The sequence below is a fragment of the Capra hircus genome, chromosome 7, assembly GCF_001704415.2.
Source record: "Capra hircus breed San Clemente chromosome 7, ASM170441v1, whole genome shotgun sequence".
Classification (NCBI taxonomy): domain Eukaryota; kingdom Metazoa; phylum Chordata; class Mammalia; order Artiodactyla; family Bovidae; genus Capra; species Capra hircus.
The window spans coordinates 48580005-48595861 of record NC_030814.1 but is presented as its reverse complement, the minus strand read 5'-3'; the positions used below and the strand labels follow the sequence as shown (position 1 = coordinate 48595861).

General features: G+C 54.7%; 1 protein-coding gene across 8 annotated transcripts in view; it reads left to right on the top strand.

Moving 5' to 3' along the window:
* Positions 1 to 15857, top strand: part of NDST1 (N-deacetylase and N-sulfotransferase 1) — an 84108-nt gene that overhangs the window by 15749 nt on the left and 52502 nt on the right. For 6 of the 8 annotated variants that reach the window (XM_018050148.1, XM_018050150.1, XM_018050149.1 and 3 more), the window contains 2 exons: positions 3561 to 3659; positions 13701 to 14588. In XM_018050148.1, the coding sequence (XP_017905637.1) occupies positions 14076 to 14588 (513 nt within the window). In that variant the 5' untranslated portion in view covers positions 3561 to 3659; positions 13701 to 14075. The remainder of the gene's footprint in view (positions 1 to 3560; positions 3660 to 13700; positions 14589 to 15857) is intronic. The other 2 variants (XM_018050151.1, XM_018050153.1) reach the window with 1 other exon arrangement.

The following is a 15857-nucleotide window of genomic DNA, read 5'->3' as shown; positions in this document are numbered from 1 at the left end:
TTCAGATTCCCCTGTGGCTGGCAGCCAGGCTGTCACCAGGCATTGCTTGTTTTCCCAGGGTCCAAGAGTTTTTCGAGGTGGAGAGGGCTCTGGAGATATTCCAGGGACTTTTCTTAACAGCTGGGTAAATTGAGATCCAGAGAAAGCAAGGCACTTGACCAAGGTCTCACAAGGCCGCCTCCCTCCCATCTGTCACCTCCCTCTGTTCCCATGTCCCTTGCTCAGACTCCTGGCCTCCTGCCTGGACGTTTGTAACAGCCTGCATCTTCTGGGCTCTCCAAGAGCTTTGTTTGTCTTCCTGTTATCCTAATCTCGCCATAACCTGCAGGCACACATGCTGTTTGAGTGTGTCTGCTGTCCTTTCCCCTCTGGTCCCAGAGTGAGCACAGAGATTCCAAGTGCAGGCCTCAGAGCCAGACTGACCTCCGGTTGAATCTCCGCTCTGCCCCTTTCTAAAATGGTGAACTGGGGAAGATATGCCATATTTCTGAACTGCAGTGTCTCTGTGAAATGAGAACAGTGGCAGTAGTTTGTGAAGCTGTCTTGACGGTTAAATGAGATAACAACATGAAATGTGGGTGTAACACCAACTTAATGGACACGAGTTTGAGTAAACTCCGGGAATTGGTGATGGACAGGGAGGCCTGGCGTACTGTAGTCCATGGGGTCACAAAGAGTCAGACACGACTGAGTGACTGAACTGAATACCTGCACAGAATGAGCTCTCAGAAACATTTGTTAGTGGGAGCTCCTTGGTGGTCTAGTGGTTAGGAGTTAGTGCTTTCACTGCCGTGGCCCAAGTTCAATCCCTCATCAGGAAACTGAGATCTCACAAGCCATGCAGCATGGTCCAAAAAAAAAAAAGTGGTTGTTATATAGGTCCATCAGTGCTGGTTGACCTGAAAAGTCAGGGGCATGGAGCAGTAGACAGCTCCAGACCTAAGGCAGAGGGTGTGGGCTCCAAGTTCACTGCCAAACGTTGCCTCACTGTGTTCTTGGGAAGTCACTCTTCCTCCAGGAACCCCACTTTCCTCATAGCAGAAAGAGGGAAGAAATCCCTGCCATGATCTTAGAAGCTTGTCATGTGATGCCAGAGCAGCATCTGTGAAAAAGCTTTGCATCTGTGTGATGGTTTAAAAATGGCACAGTGGTGGCGGTGGTATGCTTGTGGTGACGAGGACTTTGTGGCCACAGTAGTGGACAGCTGGCCAGGCCGGAGGCTGGTCAGTCTGCAGATGCTGAGCACCCACACAGGCTTCCCATGCCTGCCTCTGCTCCCGCCACCTCCGGCAGCCCGCCTTTTGCATTAGCCTCAGCATTGCACCCTCAAAGACGTGGGAGGTGCAAAGACCCAGTAGCATCTTCTGAGCTGTAGTGAGTTCTGGGTTATCTGGCAGATCCCGTGGAATGTAGGATTACAGCCAGGCCCTGGTTCGAATCTCAGCTCAGCACTTCCCGACTAAGCTTGAGCCAGTTGCTTCACTCCTGTGAGCCTCATTTTCCACATTTGTGAAATGAGGGCTTGATGAAGCAGAGGCCAAGCATTTAGGAAAGGGCAGAGCACATGGTTACACAGAGGTGTTATACCATGTTTTCTGCCTGGAGCGTGGTGCCTGATGGGCTTCTGGATGGCGGGAGTAGGGGCCATTGTGCCCGTTCCTGGGGCTGAGTGTGGAGGTTGGTTATGCTCCCTGCAGAATTGCCCAGCTTGGAGTTAGATTGGTCCTTGGAGTCATCTGGCACCATTCCATTTTACTGGTGAACACAGCAAGGAGGGAGTGCTTGGCTGGGCTCACTGGCAGGTTAGTGGGAGGCTGGGCCTAGGGTGAGGCGAGGGAGGCACTTAGAGGCAGACTGAGACGAGCACTCAGGTGCCTCAGTGAGACTCCTGGTGCCGGGCAGGTGCCCGCCAGCACCTGAGAGTGGGCGCCTGCTGCCTGGATGCCTCATCCTGGCTCAGTGGAGGACTAGAACACCAGTCTCCCGACTCCAGAAATCAGCCCCTGAGCCTTGGGGGTGTGCGGACACCTGCAGGGTGCCTTGTAGAGCCTTATCCAGGCCCCTTGGCCTCTTTAAAAGGGGCCTTGGATAAGTAGTCACCGGCCTGGTGCTGTTTACTCTGTCTCTGCTCTCGAGCTGTCTGTGACCTAGAGAGAGCAAGGCCCTCCCCCTCCCCCTGCCTGCTGCCCCTTCCCCTGCCAGCTGCGCCTCCGTGTGAGCATCCGAGCCCTCACCCAGGCGGGGAGGCATGTTGGCAGCAGGCTCCTGTCGTGGTGACAAGCCCCAGCGAGTGTGGAGAGACGAGGGCGCTTTCATGCAGGCCCTGATGAAGCCTCCTTGGTATCAGCAGGCCTGGCTGGTACCCACCAGGCCTCTAGGAGATTAGGGGGCTTCTGGGGCTCCAAATGCCTCAGGCTTTCCTTTCCTCCGTGTTGACCCCAGAGCTCCTGGCTTCCCTCCACTCTGGCCATGGGGCCCGGAGGCTTCTCAGCATCCCCCAGGCTTTTGTGCCTCTAGGCCAGGCTCCCCATCACTACCGCTGGGCCACAGGTGACTTGTTAGGAGGTGCCCAAGGCTGTTAATCCCTGCAGGAGTTCCTGGGATCACTGTGGGCTGGCAGGAGCCTAGGCCACCCTCGTGGTGTGATGTGAGTAGCCTTGGGCAGTCAGCAGTGTCCATCCCCAGACCCTACACTTTCAAACATGCCATTAACACCCCCCTGCCCAGCTGCTACTCTTGGGGCCTGAAACTCTGCCACTGAGCAGGTTGTCTTGTGTTCTCCTTGGCATCCTCTAAAAAGGCAGATACGTTCGCAGGTGGACGTTCTTACATGTTTACTGCTGAAGAGCAAACCCAGGCTGGCCTTAATCCAGCTGCCTATGTGACCACGGCCCAGTTGCCCCTCCTCTCTGGGCTTTGTTAAGGCCCTTTTCCACTCTGGAACCTCCGCGCTCTGGCAGTTACCCTTCTTTCTCCTCTGTTGAGGTTGGTGGGGGCAGTGACAAGGGCCTGGCAGCTGGGGTGGGGACCAAAACGAGGCGCTTTGACCACCTGCTGGCCCTGTAGGGGCTATCAGTCCTGCTTCCTCTTCATCTCAGGACAGGCGGGGAAACTGAGATCTGGATTGGGGGGCAGGGCCTGCTTTGGTCACATAGGAAGTCAGGCAGAGTTGCAGTCAGAGCTCAGTTACCCTTGCTGATGGCAAGGGCTCATCCGCTCCAGGCTGCCACCCTTGAGAGGAACGCGAGGGCCATCGGCATAGGGTCAGGGATATACTTTCTCCTCTTCCGTGGAAGCTGCCTCTGTCAGGGCATGGGTGAGGGCGCAGGGTCCCTGCCTGCTGTAGGGTCCCCAGGCGTGGGATGGAGTCGGACGAGACATCCTCTTCCTGAGGTTTAGGAGGGTAGGAATTGGTGGCCTCTGGCAAGGGATGCAGTATGGGGGAGGCCTGGAGGATTCCTGGAACGTGGTTGGTGGCGTGGGGTGCCCCCGGGCCACCCCCTCCCTCCCTCCCAGGGAGGGAACTGGGCTGACAGTAATGCCATTTGTCCTGGCTCTAGGATTAGGCGCGGCTGTGTTAAGTGAGGAGCAGGGAGCCATTACGAGGACGCGGCGACCTAAAGCGGAGCGGAGCTGAGCGGCTGCTGCCTGGAGCTCTGGTGGGTCCTGTCATTTTTCTCCCTGGCCTCCCTGCCCCATCTGACCACGGCCTCGTGTTCCCTCCCTCCTGTGCAGTCCTCCCAGGTCTGTCTGATGTGTGTGTGCCCACAGTGTGTTCATGTTCATACCAACGCAGGACGGGGCCTGGGGTGCAGGAGTGGCCCCCAAGCCTGGCCCTGGGGGTCCTGTCTGCATACAGGACCAGAAGCGGGTACCTCAAGGATCTCCACCACCAGGACCGCCCCAGGGAGACAGCCTAGGGCCGACCTGGCAGACTCCTGACTGAGGAGAAGGAGACTGTGGCTGAGGGGTGGAAAGGACGGGCTCAGCTTCTCTCTGAGCTTCTCCTGACAGCTCAGCAAGTCCACAAATCCACCTGAGGCCAGCAGGTCTGGGAGTTAAAGATTTACCACAGGCCCTGGGGGAGCTGGCGTGGTGAGGTCCCAGGGTGCTCCGACGTTACCTTCGTGGCTTCAGTCCTGTCTAGATGGTGAGGATATGGCTTGTCAAAGTCAAAAGGCTGCTGCAGACTTTCTGTGTTTGTTCTTTGTTTTGACTGTGCCGGGTCTTCATTGGGGCATGTGGGATCTAGTTCCGTGACCAGGGATCGAACCTGGGCCCCCTGCATTGGGAGTACGGAGTCTTAGCCTCTGGACCACTAGGGAAGTCTCTCTATGATCTTAACTTGACTTTTGGGGAGGGAGTTCACAGTCTCTGTGAGTTTGTATGGAATGTGGCATCTGTCTGCGAAGAGTCTGCTGACAGCCTTCACAAGATTCTCAAAGGGTGCCGTAACCCCCAGAGGTCACAAACTTTTGATCTAATCTGTACCCCCTTGTTGTCCAGTTGAGGAACAGGCTCAGAGAAGGGAAGGTATTGCCTGGAGAGAGCTGGTGGACACACTGGGATGCTGATGGTACTCCAGGCCCATGTGGAGTTTGCTTCCACCTCCAGGAGTTGGAGGCCCCCACCCCATCCGGAGTACACATGTTTCTCAGGATCTGTCCAGGGGTCATATGGCAACCTGGGATGGACAAGAGGTGGAGGGCAGGGGCTGGAGTTGGCCAGTGTTTCCCAGCTCCCCTGCAGGGCTGGCAGACGGGGAGGAATGAATAACGGTAAACTTGTGTGTACTTCTTGAAAGAAAACGACGAATAACTGAGGTCACGGTTGGGCACTGCTTGCCGTAGTAGCTGGTGTGTAGCAGACCTGTGAGGCATGCTGGTCCCCAATATCCTTCAAGTTGGCCTTGTTAACTCGGATCTCCTGCTTCTGACCCTCACCATCCAGCTCTCCCCTTCCTCAACATGAGGCCTCTGCCTGGGGCATGGAGGCAGCCTCCCTGTCTCATGTTGTGGGGTCTCTGCCTGTCTGGGATGGGGCAGGGGATGGTCAGGACCCTCAGGCTGAGGTCCTGCCTCTCTGGGGACCTGTGGTGCCTCATCTGTCCATGAAGGAATGCTTTCCTGTTGCTAGGGATGCCGATCAGCCTGCATTGAGGCAACTGGGGCCAGTCACCTGCAGGGAGCAGGAACCTACCCGTCCCTGGGTAGGTTCTGGGCTGCAGACCTAGTTTAGGAATGGTGTGGAGTGCTGGGCAGCTGCACAGAGGCTGGGGCTCCAAGTGGGCCGGCTTGGGGTAGTCCTAGCTCTGTCCTTGCCCAGCTGTGTGACCTTGAGTCAGTTGCTTCATCCCTTCTCTGAGCATAGATTTCCCTTCTGTGAAGTGCACGTATCAGTGACACCACCTCTCAGAGTGTGAGGATTGGGTGTGATGAATCAAGGGAAGCCAGCGTCTGGCTGGCAAGGTACCAGGAGTTCAGTCAGTGCCGGCTGCCATCAGCGAGGGAGGTTAGGATATTTGCAAAGAAATATCTTACTGTTTGGTCCCCCTCCCCCGCCCCACAAGTGCCAGTGATCCAAGCCTGAGAGAAATAACTGGGAATGAATTTGACTGCATAGATGGATTTGGGCGTTGGGTGGAGAGAGCCCTATTTTGAGGAGTTCTGGGGGCTAATGAAGAGCTTGCTCTATGAGGGTCCTGCCTGCCTTGGTTTGTTTGCCTGAGAGCTCCAGTGGGGCCAAAGGGCAGAGGTCCTGTGCCCTCTCACTCCCCACTTTGCCGCCCTGCCATCTTGTTTGTTTGCTCAGTAAACCCCGTTTTCAGAGCTGGTGCAAAGGTACACTCTCAACTCAGGCCTTGCTGGAAGAAAGACAAATTCTCAACAAGTAGGGAGTGTCAATTCTTGAGAGTTTTGTTGGGCATTCCCCTCCCGGGAACCCAGCACAGACCCCAGGTTGGGAGCCGGGGAGTGAACCAGTGCTTTATGGTCTGTTTGCTTGTTGATTGATGCTTGATTTGTGGGTCTGCTTGCAGGCAGGATCATGAGAGGCTGCTTTTGATGTTAAAACACGCATAAGATGCTTGAAAACAAAAACAGAAAGCGCAGCATTTGAAGGGAACAGAGGACGGGGTGTGCAGGCGCTGGCCTGTGTCAGCTGTCCTCTGTGGACTTGGAGGGCGCATGCTGCTGAAGGATGGATGGGCTGGGGAGATTCCCAGTTACCACTTGTTAGCGAGCCCCAGACTGCTCTGGGCCTCGGTTTCCTCATCTGTCAAATGAAGGGAATGTTGTTCATAGTGGTGTGGTGTGGGGTAAGTAATAGCATGTAGTACAGGCATATCATGTCTAATACATGGGAGTTCACACTTTAATACGTTTAGCTTGGCAGTTCCTTGTAGCAGATTGAAAAAGGGAAAGGTCATTGGCAGGGGCACTTCACTCTTACGTACCTACCGTGGGTGGGTGATCACTTCGCCTTGGAAAGCTTTTGGTGAAGTTGGGGCCCGGTGTGCTAGTCTTGATTGCAGCTGACATCTCTGGCACATCAGTCTGGCCCTGTGTGGTGGGGTACAGGGCAGGAGAGCTCATCCAGGACTTCTGAAATTCAGAGCTGGAGGAATCAACTCTCAGCTGAGGCTGGCCTTGGAGGAGGATGTGTAGGCTTTTTTGTGGATAAGAAAATGGGCCAAGGCAGGTGGGGGTGGGGCAGGCCTGGTAGTGCAACCCAAGGTGGTCCTTTCATCTCTCTGGGCCTCCTTGTCCCCATGTGCTCACCGCAGGGTGGGCCATATACTCTGCAGTCCTGAGACCCTTCAGCCAGACTGCCGACCGTCCCTTGGTGGCAGCCGTGGACTCCAGGGTGACGGATAGGCAGCCCTTTGGCCCCCAGCCAGGCGGCGCTGCGGGGCTGTGGGGGATGGGGCAGGCCGCAGATTCCAACAGAGGAAGGGATTTGCTTCTGGTCTCGGCCTCCCAAGGGTGTGATTGCGCCAGAGAAACTCCTGCACAGCTGGGAAGCAAATGTGAAGGATTTTCTTTGCTATACATGTGGTGGGTGGGGCAGGCTGGGGCTGGGTAGCTGGTGGAGCAGGGTGACTGTGAGGTGCGGCTGGGTAATGGGTGGTGGTGTGACTGTGCTGAGGGTGTGACAGGCTGGGAGGGGCCAAGTCAGCTGTGGGGAACGGCCCTGGGATTGCATGTGGGGCTCCCAGTGCCCAGCCGGCAGCCACTCCTCCTCCCTGAGGCTGAATGCCTATTCACACACTTTTGAGCCTGTTTGCAGGGCTCTCCCCACACTTCTTCTCAACTCCCCACCCCATCCTTGTGCCTGTGGCCTGGAGGCCTGTGTTGATCCATTTGAACATCTCAGCACCATGTAAGTTTGCTTGTCCATTCATGTGCCTGTGAGTGTGGAGGAAGTAGGGGGCATGGTCAGGAGTGACCCAGGCAGGAAATAAAATCTGGGCTGGGTGAGCATGTGGGGCTCTGGGTACCGGCCTCCATTCAGCCCACAGCAGCAGCATGCCAGAGACCTAGGACCTTGGAGCCCAAAAGTCTGCACCTTCAGTGCCCAGTGCCCAGTTCCCTGCTTGGTACCTGGCGGGGCTCAGTAGGAACAGAATGAGGAAACAGGGAATGGGTCATCTGCTTGTTCCCAGCTTCCAGTGTGCGCCCAAACCTGACCTCTCTTCCTGTTTCTGGATCCACTATCAATTTGATGTGTGGTCTTTGGCCAGTTCCTTCTTGAGTCTCAGTTTCCAAATCCATTAAGTGAATAATCATCTTGTTAGCCTGTAATCACCACGTGCCAGGCACTGAGCGGTTTTACACAGATCATCTCTCTCAGTCTTGGCAATAGCCCTGCAAGATAAATAATTTTACGCTGGGGAAACTGAGACTCAGAGAGGTGGAGAGATTTGCACAGAGACCTTTAACAAGGATGCTAGCAGCTACCGCATCACTGCCCCTCAGATGTTTGGGATGACACAGCATGACGCATAGCGCTCTTCACAGGAGGCCTGCTGCACGTGGAGGCAGTGAGTGCGGGGGACCTGGGTTGTTAGGTGCACTTCACCATGAAAGGCTCAGGGAGCTCTTGGTCTCACTCCAGAGCCCACCTGTCCATCTAGGGCAGAGCTCAACCTCCTCCCCAGTCCTCCTCTCTAGACAGCTTGGTTTCTGAGAGGTTCCTTGTAGCCTCTGCCTCTTTTCTCTTTGGGTCCTAGAGAGGATTCTGGGGGCACCTGAGTGTTTTGGAATGGGGGGTGGGGTCATGAGTGACTTTCAACAGAGCAGTGGCCATAGTTACCGTGGTATTTCCCGAAAGTGCAGTGTTGCCATGGCATCTCCATGACAACCAGAGCATCTCATTCATTATCCCCAGCACCTTGGCAGGGAAAGCTGGGCCTAGGGCTGAAAGAGCACAGTGGAGGCTTGGTTGAGGGCTTGGTAGCTGAGGTCCCCTCATGCTCTCCCCTATCCCTGCCAAGATTCCCCTGTAGACTCTGGAGCCATCACCATTTCAGGGGGTTTGGATTCAGATTTCATTTCTGCCACTGACTAGCTGTGTGGTTTAAGTGGCTTAACATCTCTGAGCCTTATTTTCTGCAACTGTAAAGGTGAATGACAGTATCAGTTGTAAGGATTAATTGAGATAAAGTATGTAAAAGTGCTTAGCACAGTGCCAGGCACAGGTCATAAGTTCCAGTCCTGCCCCCATCTGCAGGCTCCAGGGTACAGAGCCGTGTGTAGAAACACTCCAAGTCTGCTCCGCCTGGACTACACGCGCGGGTGTGCTCAGGGGTTGGTGTGTGTGTGCACTTAAGTGCTTAATTGCTCAGTTGTGTTTCACTCTTTGCAACCCTTTGTTGCTTTTTACTTTTATTTATTATTTTATTTTTGGCTGTGCCGGATCTTTGTTGCTGTGTGTGTCTTTCTCTGGTTGTGGTATGAGGGCTTCTCATTGTAGTGACTTATCTTGCTGTGGAGCATGGGCTTTAGGGCTTGCAGGCTTCAGTAGCTGAGGCATGTCGGCTCAATTGTTGCGGCTCCCTGGCTCTAGAGCACAGGCTCAATAGTTGTGGCACACGGGCTTAGTTGCCCTGACTGTGGGATATTCCCATATCAGGGATCGAACCTGTGTCTCCTCCATTGGCAGGTGGATTCTTTACCACTGAGCCACCAGAGACGCTCTCTTTGTGACCCAATGGACTGTAACCCACCAGGCTTCTCTGTCCATGGAATTTTCAGGCAAGAATACTGAGTAGATTACTATTTGCTTCTCTGGGGATCTTCCTGACCCAGGGATTGAGCTTGCATTTCCTGTGACTCCTGCATTGTAGGTAGATTCTTTACCTGTTGAGCCATCAGGGAGCTAAATGAGGGAGGGAGGTCAGCTATGGGACTGTGTTTACCAACCTGAGGCTGGAGCTTGAAGTATAAGCTACAAAGGTAGCCAGTGCGTGTGCATGCCCCGTGCTTAGTTCAGCCATTCAGTCATGTCCAACTCTTTGTGACTCCATGGACTGTAGTCCTTCAGGCTCCTCTGTCCATGGGATTTCCCAGGCAAGAGTACTGGTGTGGGTTGCCATTTCCACAGGCCTAGTGTCACTAAAATGTGTGTGTTTTTTTAAAATGGACTTTTTGTTTTTTATTTTGGCGCACCACGCAGCATGTGGGATCTTAGCTCATCAACCAGGGATTGAAACTGTGCAGAGTCTTAATCACTGAACCGCCAGGGAAGTCCCTCAAATGTGCTCTTTTTCAAGAAGTTGGAAGTTCTTTTTTTTTTTTTTGTCAGTAAACAACTTAGTATTCTATTTGCCTAAGGCCAGCTGTTGCAGGCACTGAGGCCCCAAGACTTCCAGAAGGGATGAGGGGGGGTGGCGAGCCATCCTGCCTCCCAGCTGCTGCCTGCCCCATCCTATTCCTGCAGGAGATGGGAGAGTAGATGAAGTGTACCCTTTCGCCATCAAGTATCTCCTCAATTTTGTGTGTGTCAGTAGCTCAATCGTGTCTGACTCTGCCACCCCATGGACGGTAGCTCATCAGGCTCCTCTGTCCAAGGGATCTCCAGGCACGAGTAGTGGAGTGGGTTGCCATTTCCTTCTCCAAGAAGTTGTGAGTTCTGACTTTTATATGAAATCTCCTGATTTTAAGATGCTGATAGCTAGTCTCAAAGAAAAATGCTGTCAAAGAATTTTGCATCCTGTTTTGGCTGGAGAGTCCTGGTTCTCAGCTTCTATGCTATAGAGTAGGATGGGGCAGGAGCCCGAGGAATGGGATGTGGGGACAGGAAAGGGGTTGGTGGGTGGAGATGACTTCAGAGACATGATGATATTGGAACTGGGGTCTTGAAGGATGAGTAAGTGTCCCAAGGGGTAGGGGAAGACATTCCAAGCAATGGGAACTTCATTAACGAAGGCTTAGATGCATGACCGAGACTGGTGACTGGTTGGGCGAGGCTGGAGTTTAGGAAGATGGCTGGTGATGTCGGCAAGGCCCAGGCAGGCCCAGGGCGGGAGGGAGGTGTTGAGGCCTCAGCCCCTAGATGTCCTTGAGGCCTGCCCGGCTCCACGGAAGTTTGAAACCTTTGTTTGGCATCCCTTGAGCCACAGGGGTGCAGGAATTCAGGCAGGTATGGAGGGCCTTGAATGGCTGGTGCTGGGCCCTTGAAGGGTTGCAGTAGGGGCCGCACTGGAGGCCCTCGTGGCCAGCTCGATGGTGGTCCGCGATTTGCCAGCTACCTGGCCTTCTCTGGGGCCAGGGGCTAGTTGGTCACTCTCTTTCCCTCTTTACCCTCTCTTGGGCTTGAGCTTTGCATGGCCTTCTCTCTAGCCTTCTGGCTTCTATATGGCCTCTGCTCATCCATCCAGTTCCCCAGCAAGGCATGGCTTCTGAAAGTGGGGATTTGGGATTCCAAGGGCTGTTAGAGACTTAGAGAGTGCCCAGAGCTTGACGGTGCTTTGTGGGCTCAGGTGTTACTCACGTTATGAGTACGCTAAATAGGAATACATGAAAACAGCAGCTGGGCTTTCCTCAGGGTTATGTGCCAGGCATGACACTTCCTATGTATCCACTCATTTAATTTTCACAACTTTGGAAAGTATGTCAAGTTTTCCAGTTTTACAGATTAGGAAACTGGGGGCACTTAAAGAATCTGCCCAAGATTACACATTTACTAGGTGGTAGGGCTTGGGTTTGAACGAAGCTGCCTAGCTCTAGTCTGCCCGCGTAACCTTTAGGCTCTATTGACCTAGGGCTTTAGGGAGTTGGAGGCACTGGGTTTGGACTATGAAATTGTTACATTTCCCAGTGTACGTGCATTTTTTTAAAAATAGGGAAATGTCTGATTCCCACAGGGGTCGGTGACCCCAAGACGCCTGAGACTGCTGGTTGTGTCATTAGCACACATGTTGAAAGGCTGTTAATGCAACAGGCTGAAGGCCGGTGACCAGAGCACCCAGGCCAGCAGGGGCAGTGGGGTTAGATGGCCTGAGTAGGCAGGTGCCTCCCCACCCACTGTGCTCCTGTCCTGGCCCTGGGCCAAGGGGTGGGGCTCACTGTGGCCACAGGGCAGAGGGCTGCCCTTATCAAAGGGGAACGGGACTTGGGTACACCCTGGGAATAAGCTGGGCCAGTCACCCCAGCTCTCTCGGCTGCACCCGGGAAGCCTGTCCCGCCTTGCCCTGCCCTCAGATGGAACTGCAGGGACTCCCTGGAAAGCTCTGCCTGTTCCCTTACGCCTACGCTGTGCTATGCATCCCTCCCTCTCCCTACCCTGGGCCAACCCTTGCTTGGCTTTCTGGCCAGTTCAGGTACCACTTCCTTCAAGGAGCCTTCATTGATCCTCCCCAGGGGGATTAAGTGCCCCTCAGTTCTCTCAGATACCCTCCCTCCTCCCACTGTCGCACTCCCTGCATCGTGGGTGCCTGTTTTCTTGGCTGCGTTGGGTTCCCTGTGATGCTGGTACATCGTAAGAGACTGAACTGTAGAATATCAGAGGTGGAAGAGTCCCCAGACATCATCTGGCCCAGGCCCCTTGCTGACTGACGAGAAGCCCAGAAAGGGGCAGAGTGTGCCTGAGACCACGCAGCACGTTATGGCAGAACTGGGAGCAGACCCAGCGGCTAAGACATGTCCTCATTTCATACCCCTGCCTCTTTGCTGAGCACATCTTTTAAAAATATTTGTTCTCACCTATTCACGAGATAACAAATGATTATTATACAAAATCTAGGAAACAAAGGAAAAGAAAAGTCAGAGATAATTGTTACTGTTTTTTGTTTTGATTTTTGGATTTAGTACCAGTTTCTGGCTTACGTGTAAAATTTTTCACAAAAGACAGTATGGTCTTATAAAGATGTTTTCTACTTTAACAATATATATGGTAATTATATTTCTGTGTCGGTAAATGTCCTCCTTCAGCATACTGTAAATGGCTGCCTGGGATTCCATCACATGCTTGCATTATAATTGCTAAAGACAGCCCCCTATTGTTGGGCATTTGCTATTATAAACAACACTCTATGCTATTATACAGAACGGGGATTGGATTTCTTGTGGGGAAATCTTTGCACACTTCTGCAATTACTACCTCTAGGATGAGTTCCTAGAAGTACAGCTGTAGGGTCTCTGGTAGACTGTGCCCACGCTGAGCAGACCATGTAGTCTGGGGGCTGGGAGCGGGTTTGAGGATCTTCATCCCTGCCTCTGGGTCTGAGACTCACATTCCCCTCCTGGCTGCGCCAGCCCAGTCCCTCACACCTCCTGCCCTCCCATCCTGCAGGGGAGCTCTCCTGCCAGCTTTCAGCAGCTGCCTCCACTCAGGTTTAAGGGAGACTAGAGGGCCGTGGTCGGGGTGCTGTTTGGGTGAGGATGTTGGGCGAGCTTGAGATCCTCAAGGCAGGGGGTTTGGTCGCCTGCTGTGCTGGGCTGGTGTATGCCACTGTGGGCTTGTGCCCTGAGGATGAGAGATGCCTGTTGTATTTGGGGCAGATAGCGACAGCTGCCGTTTCTTACATGTGGCTTACGCCGTCCTCCTCCCGTAGGTTTCCTCAGTCACCCTCGGCCACAGCCCGGTGCAGCAGGCCTGGTGATTTCACACGTGAGATCGCTGATGCTTGAGAGGGCCTTCTAGCACAGCCAAGCCGCTGATGCCTCACAGCCTAAGTCTGAATCCTAGTCTTAGCCTTAGGCTTTAATCTGTCAGATGGCACTGCTGGGCGCATTCCGAGAGAGAAATGGGTGGGAAGCATGCGGGTAAGGGAGTGAGGGAACGCGGCGTTGGGTCGTGATTTAGAATTCCACCTCTAGCTGCCAGGCCTTGTGAACGCTTATCGTCCCACTTCATTCTTCCTGCTTCTGGAGTCTTCTTGGTGCAGTCTTGGACTCTGGTAATCATGATAAACCGCATCTATCACTGTAGACACCATATGCAGGTAACTGCTCAGCGTGATGTATGTATCATGGGACGAAACCTCCCAGCCTCTGGTGAGGCAGGTACTGTGGTTAACACATGGAGAGACTGAGGCTCAGAGAGATGAAGAAGCTTGCCCCAAAGCATGCACCCAGGTCGAGCAGCAGTAGTTGAACTCGGGCCGGCCTAGATCAGGTCCTGTGGGTCCACAGTCGGTGGAGCCCCCCAGGGCCCACACTCTGGCTTTCCACCTTCTGATTCTCCTTCTCTCTCCACAGCCTTGGCCCCAGGGGCCCCACTGAGTGAGCGGCATGCGGCGCCCCCAGGCCTGCCCAGCATCCTTCTGCCGACTGCCCAGCACCCCCAGGAGGCCCTGACGCCCTGGGGCACTTCTGCTGTGCACAGGACCACGTGGGGGTTTGCCATGGTGACATAAAGGGGTGCGGAGGAAGGAAGGAGCGCAACCAGCCGTGGACTGCGCCCCTGGCTGGGAGGAAGGGCCAGGGCCCGGATCCTCCTCTCCCCTGCCCACTGCGGGCCTCACTCACTGAGTCTCTGTGAATCTCTTGGCCGGTGGACAACTCGGGCATCTCCTCCTGCGTGGGGCCTTGGGGCAGGCCGGGGCCCTGGTGGCCACGGTCTCGGGGGCCAGGATGCCCGCCCTGGCGCGCCTCCGCAGGTTGTGTCGGCATGTGTCCCCGCAGGCCGTCCTTTTCCTGCTGTTCGCCTTCTGCCTGTTCAGCGTTTTTGTCTCGGCCTACTACCTTTATGGCTGGAAGCGGGGCCTGGAGCCCTCCGCGGACGCCCCCGAGCCTGACTGTGGGGACCCTCCTCCCGTGGCCCCCAGCCGCCTGCTGCCGCTCAAGCCCATCCAGGCAGCCACCCCTTCCCGCACGGACCCGTTGGTGCTGGTGTTCGTGGAGAGCCTCTACTCGCAGCTGGGCCAGGAGGTGGTGGCCATCCTGGAGTCCAGCCGCTTCAAGTACCGCACGGAGATTGCACCGGGCAAGGGCGACATGCCCACACTCACCGACAAGGGCCGCGGCCGCTTCGCCCTCATCATCTATGAGAACATCCTTAAGTATGTCAACCTGGATGCCTGGAACCGGGAGCTGCTGGACAAGTACTGCGTGGCCTACGGCGTGGGCATCATTGGCTTCTTCAAGGTACGCGGGGAGCAGGTCCGAGCAGTGAGGGGCTCCAGCCGAGCTCGATTCTCATCCCACCCTTGCTGGCTGAGTTCCTGACTTTCCCACCTGTACAGTGGGTGTAATGACAGCACCTCCTCCCAGCTTGTTGGTCGTGAAGGGTGAGCGGGTGAGTGTTGGTAAGGTGCTTGGGGTACATGGTGCCTCGTGTCTGATCGGGCCTTCTAAGTATTAGCTTTATTAGGAACCTTGCCTGCCTTACACAGGCCTTGCATGCTGCTGGCCCATTCTTAAGAGTGGCTCTAGGGATGGGTGCAAAGGAGAAGAGCATGTGCTCTACTGGGTCATTCAAAACCTGTCACAGCAGTTCTCCCAAGGGCGGGGCTATGTCCCTGTTTTGCAGATGGGCAAACCAAAGCTCAGGAGGGTGAAGTTAGGTTACAGGAGGCTGTGCTGCCTGTAAGTGAGAGAGTCAGCCTCTGAGCCCAGACTCAGATGGTTGGGACTCTGGGTCCTATACCCTTTCCTCTTGGCTGTGGAGGGGTATATGGAGTTCATGCACCCCTTAAACCAGAGCCATTTTGCATTGGAGGAAGGAAGGGAAAGAAATCCCAGAGGACAGGTGAGCTGCTCTGGGCTTGTTGGGGTACTCGGAGCAACTGCTGGGACCACGGTCCTTTCTGAAATTGTCATGGAGAAGCTGTCCTTGGGGAGGAGGTTGGGGACAACAGGATAGGAGATCCAGAGGCTCAGGCCAGAGAACCCTGAACTGCAAGGTGGGTGACTGGGACTAGCTGGGTGCTTGAGGGTGTATGTTCCTCCATTCAGCAAATATTTACGGAGTGCCTACCATGTTTAAGTTCTTCGGTGGGCACTGGGGACACAGTGGTGATCGAAGTGTGCAAAGTCCCTGCGGTCGTGCTGCTGACATTTCTGTGCAATGGGTGGGGTGGATGACTAGACAGTGGGCAAATAAACATACCATGTGGCAGGTGGTGATAAGGACAAAAAAAAAATAAGCAGGAAAGGGCACGTGGATGATGGATATGGGCAGTGATGCTGGTTTTGATAGACTGGCCAGAGACGTTTTCTTTGATTAAGTGACTGGAAGGGCGTGAGAGGAGCCCATGACTCTGTGCAAAGGGCCTTCCAGGCAGAGGAGACAGTAAACACACAAGTGCCAAGGTCAGCCCTTGTGTGGCGTGAGTGGACAGAGGAGCAGGAGATGGGTCAGAAGTAGCCCATGTGCACCAGTGGCTGCTCGTTCGTGCCCAGGCGTTGGTGGCA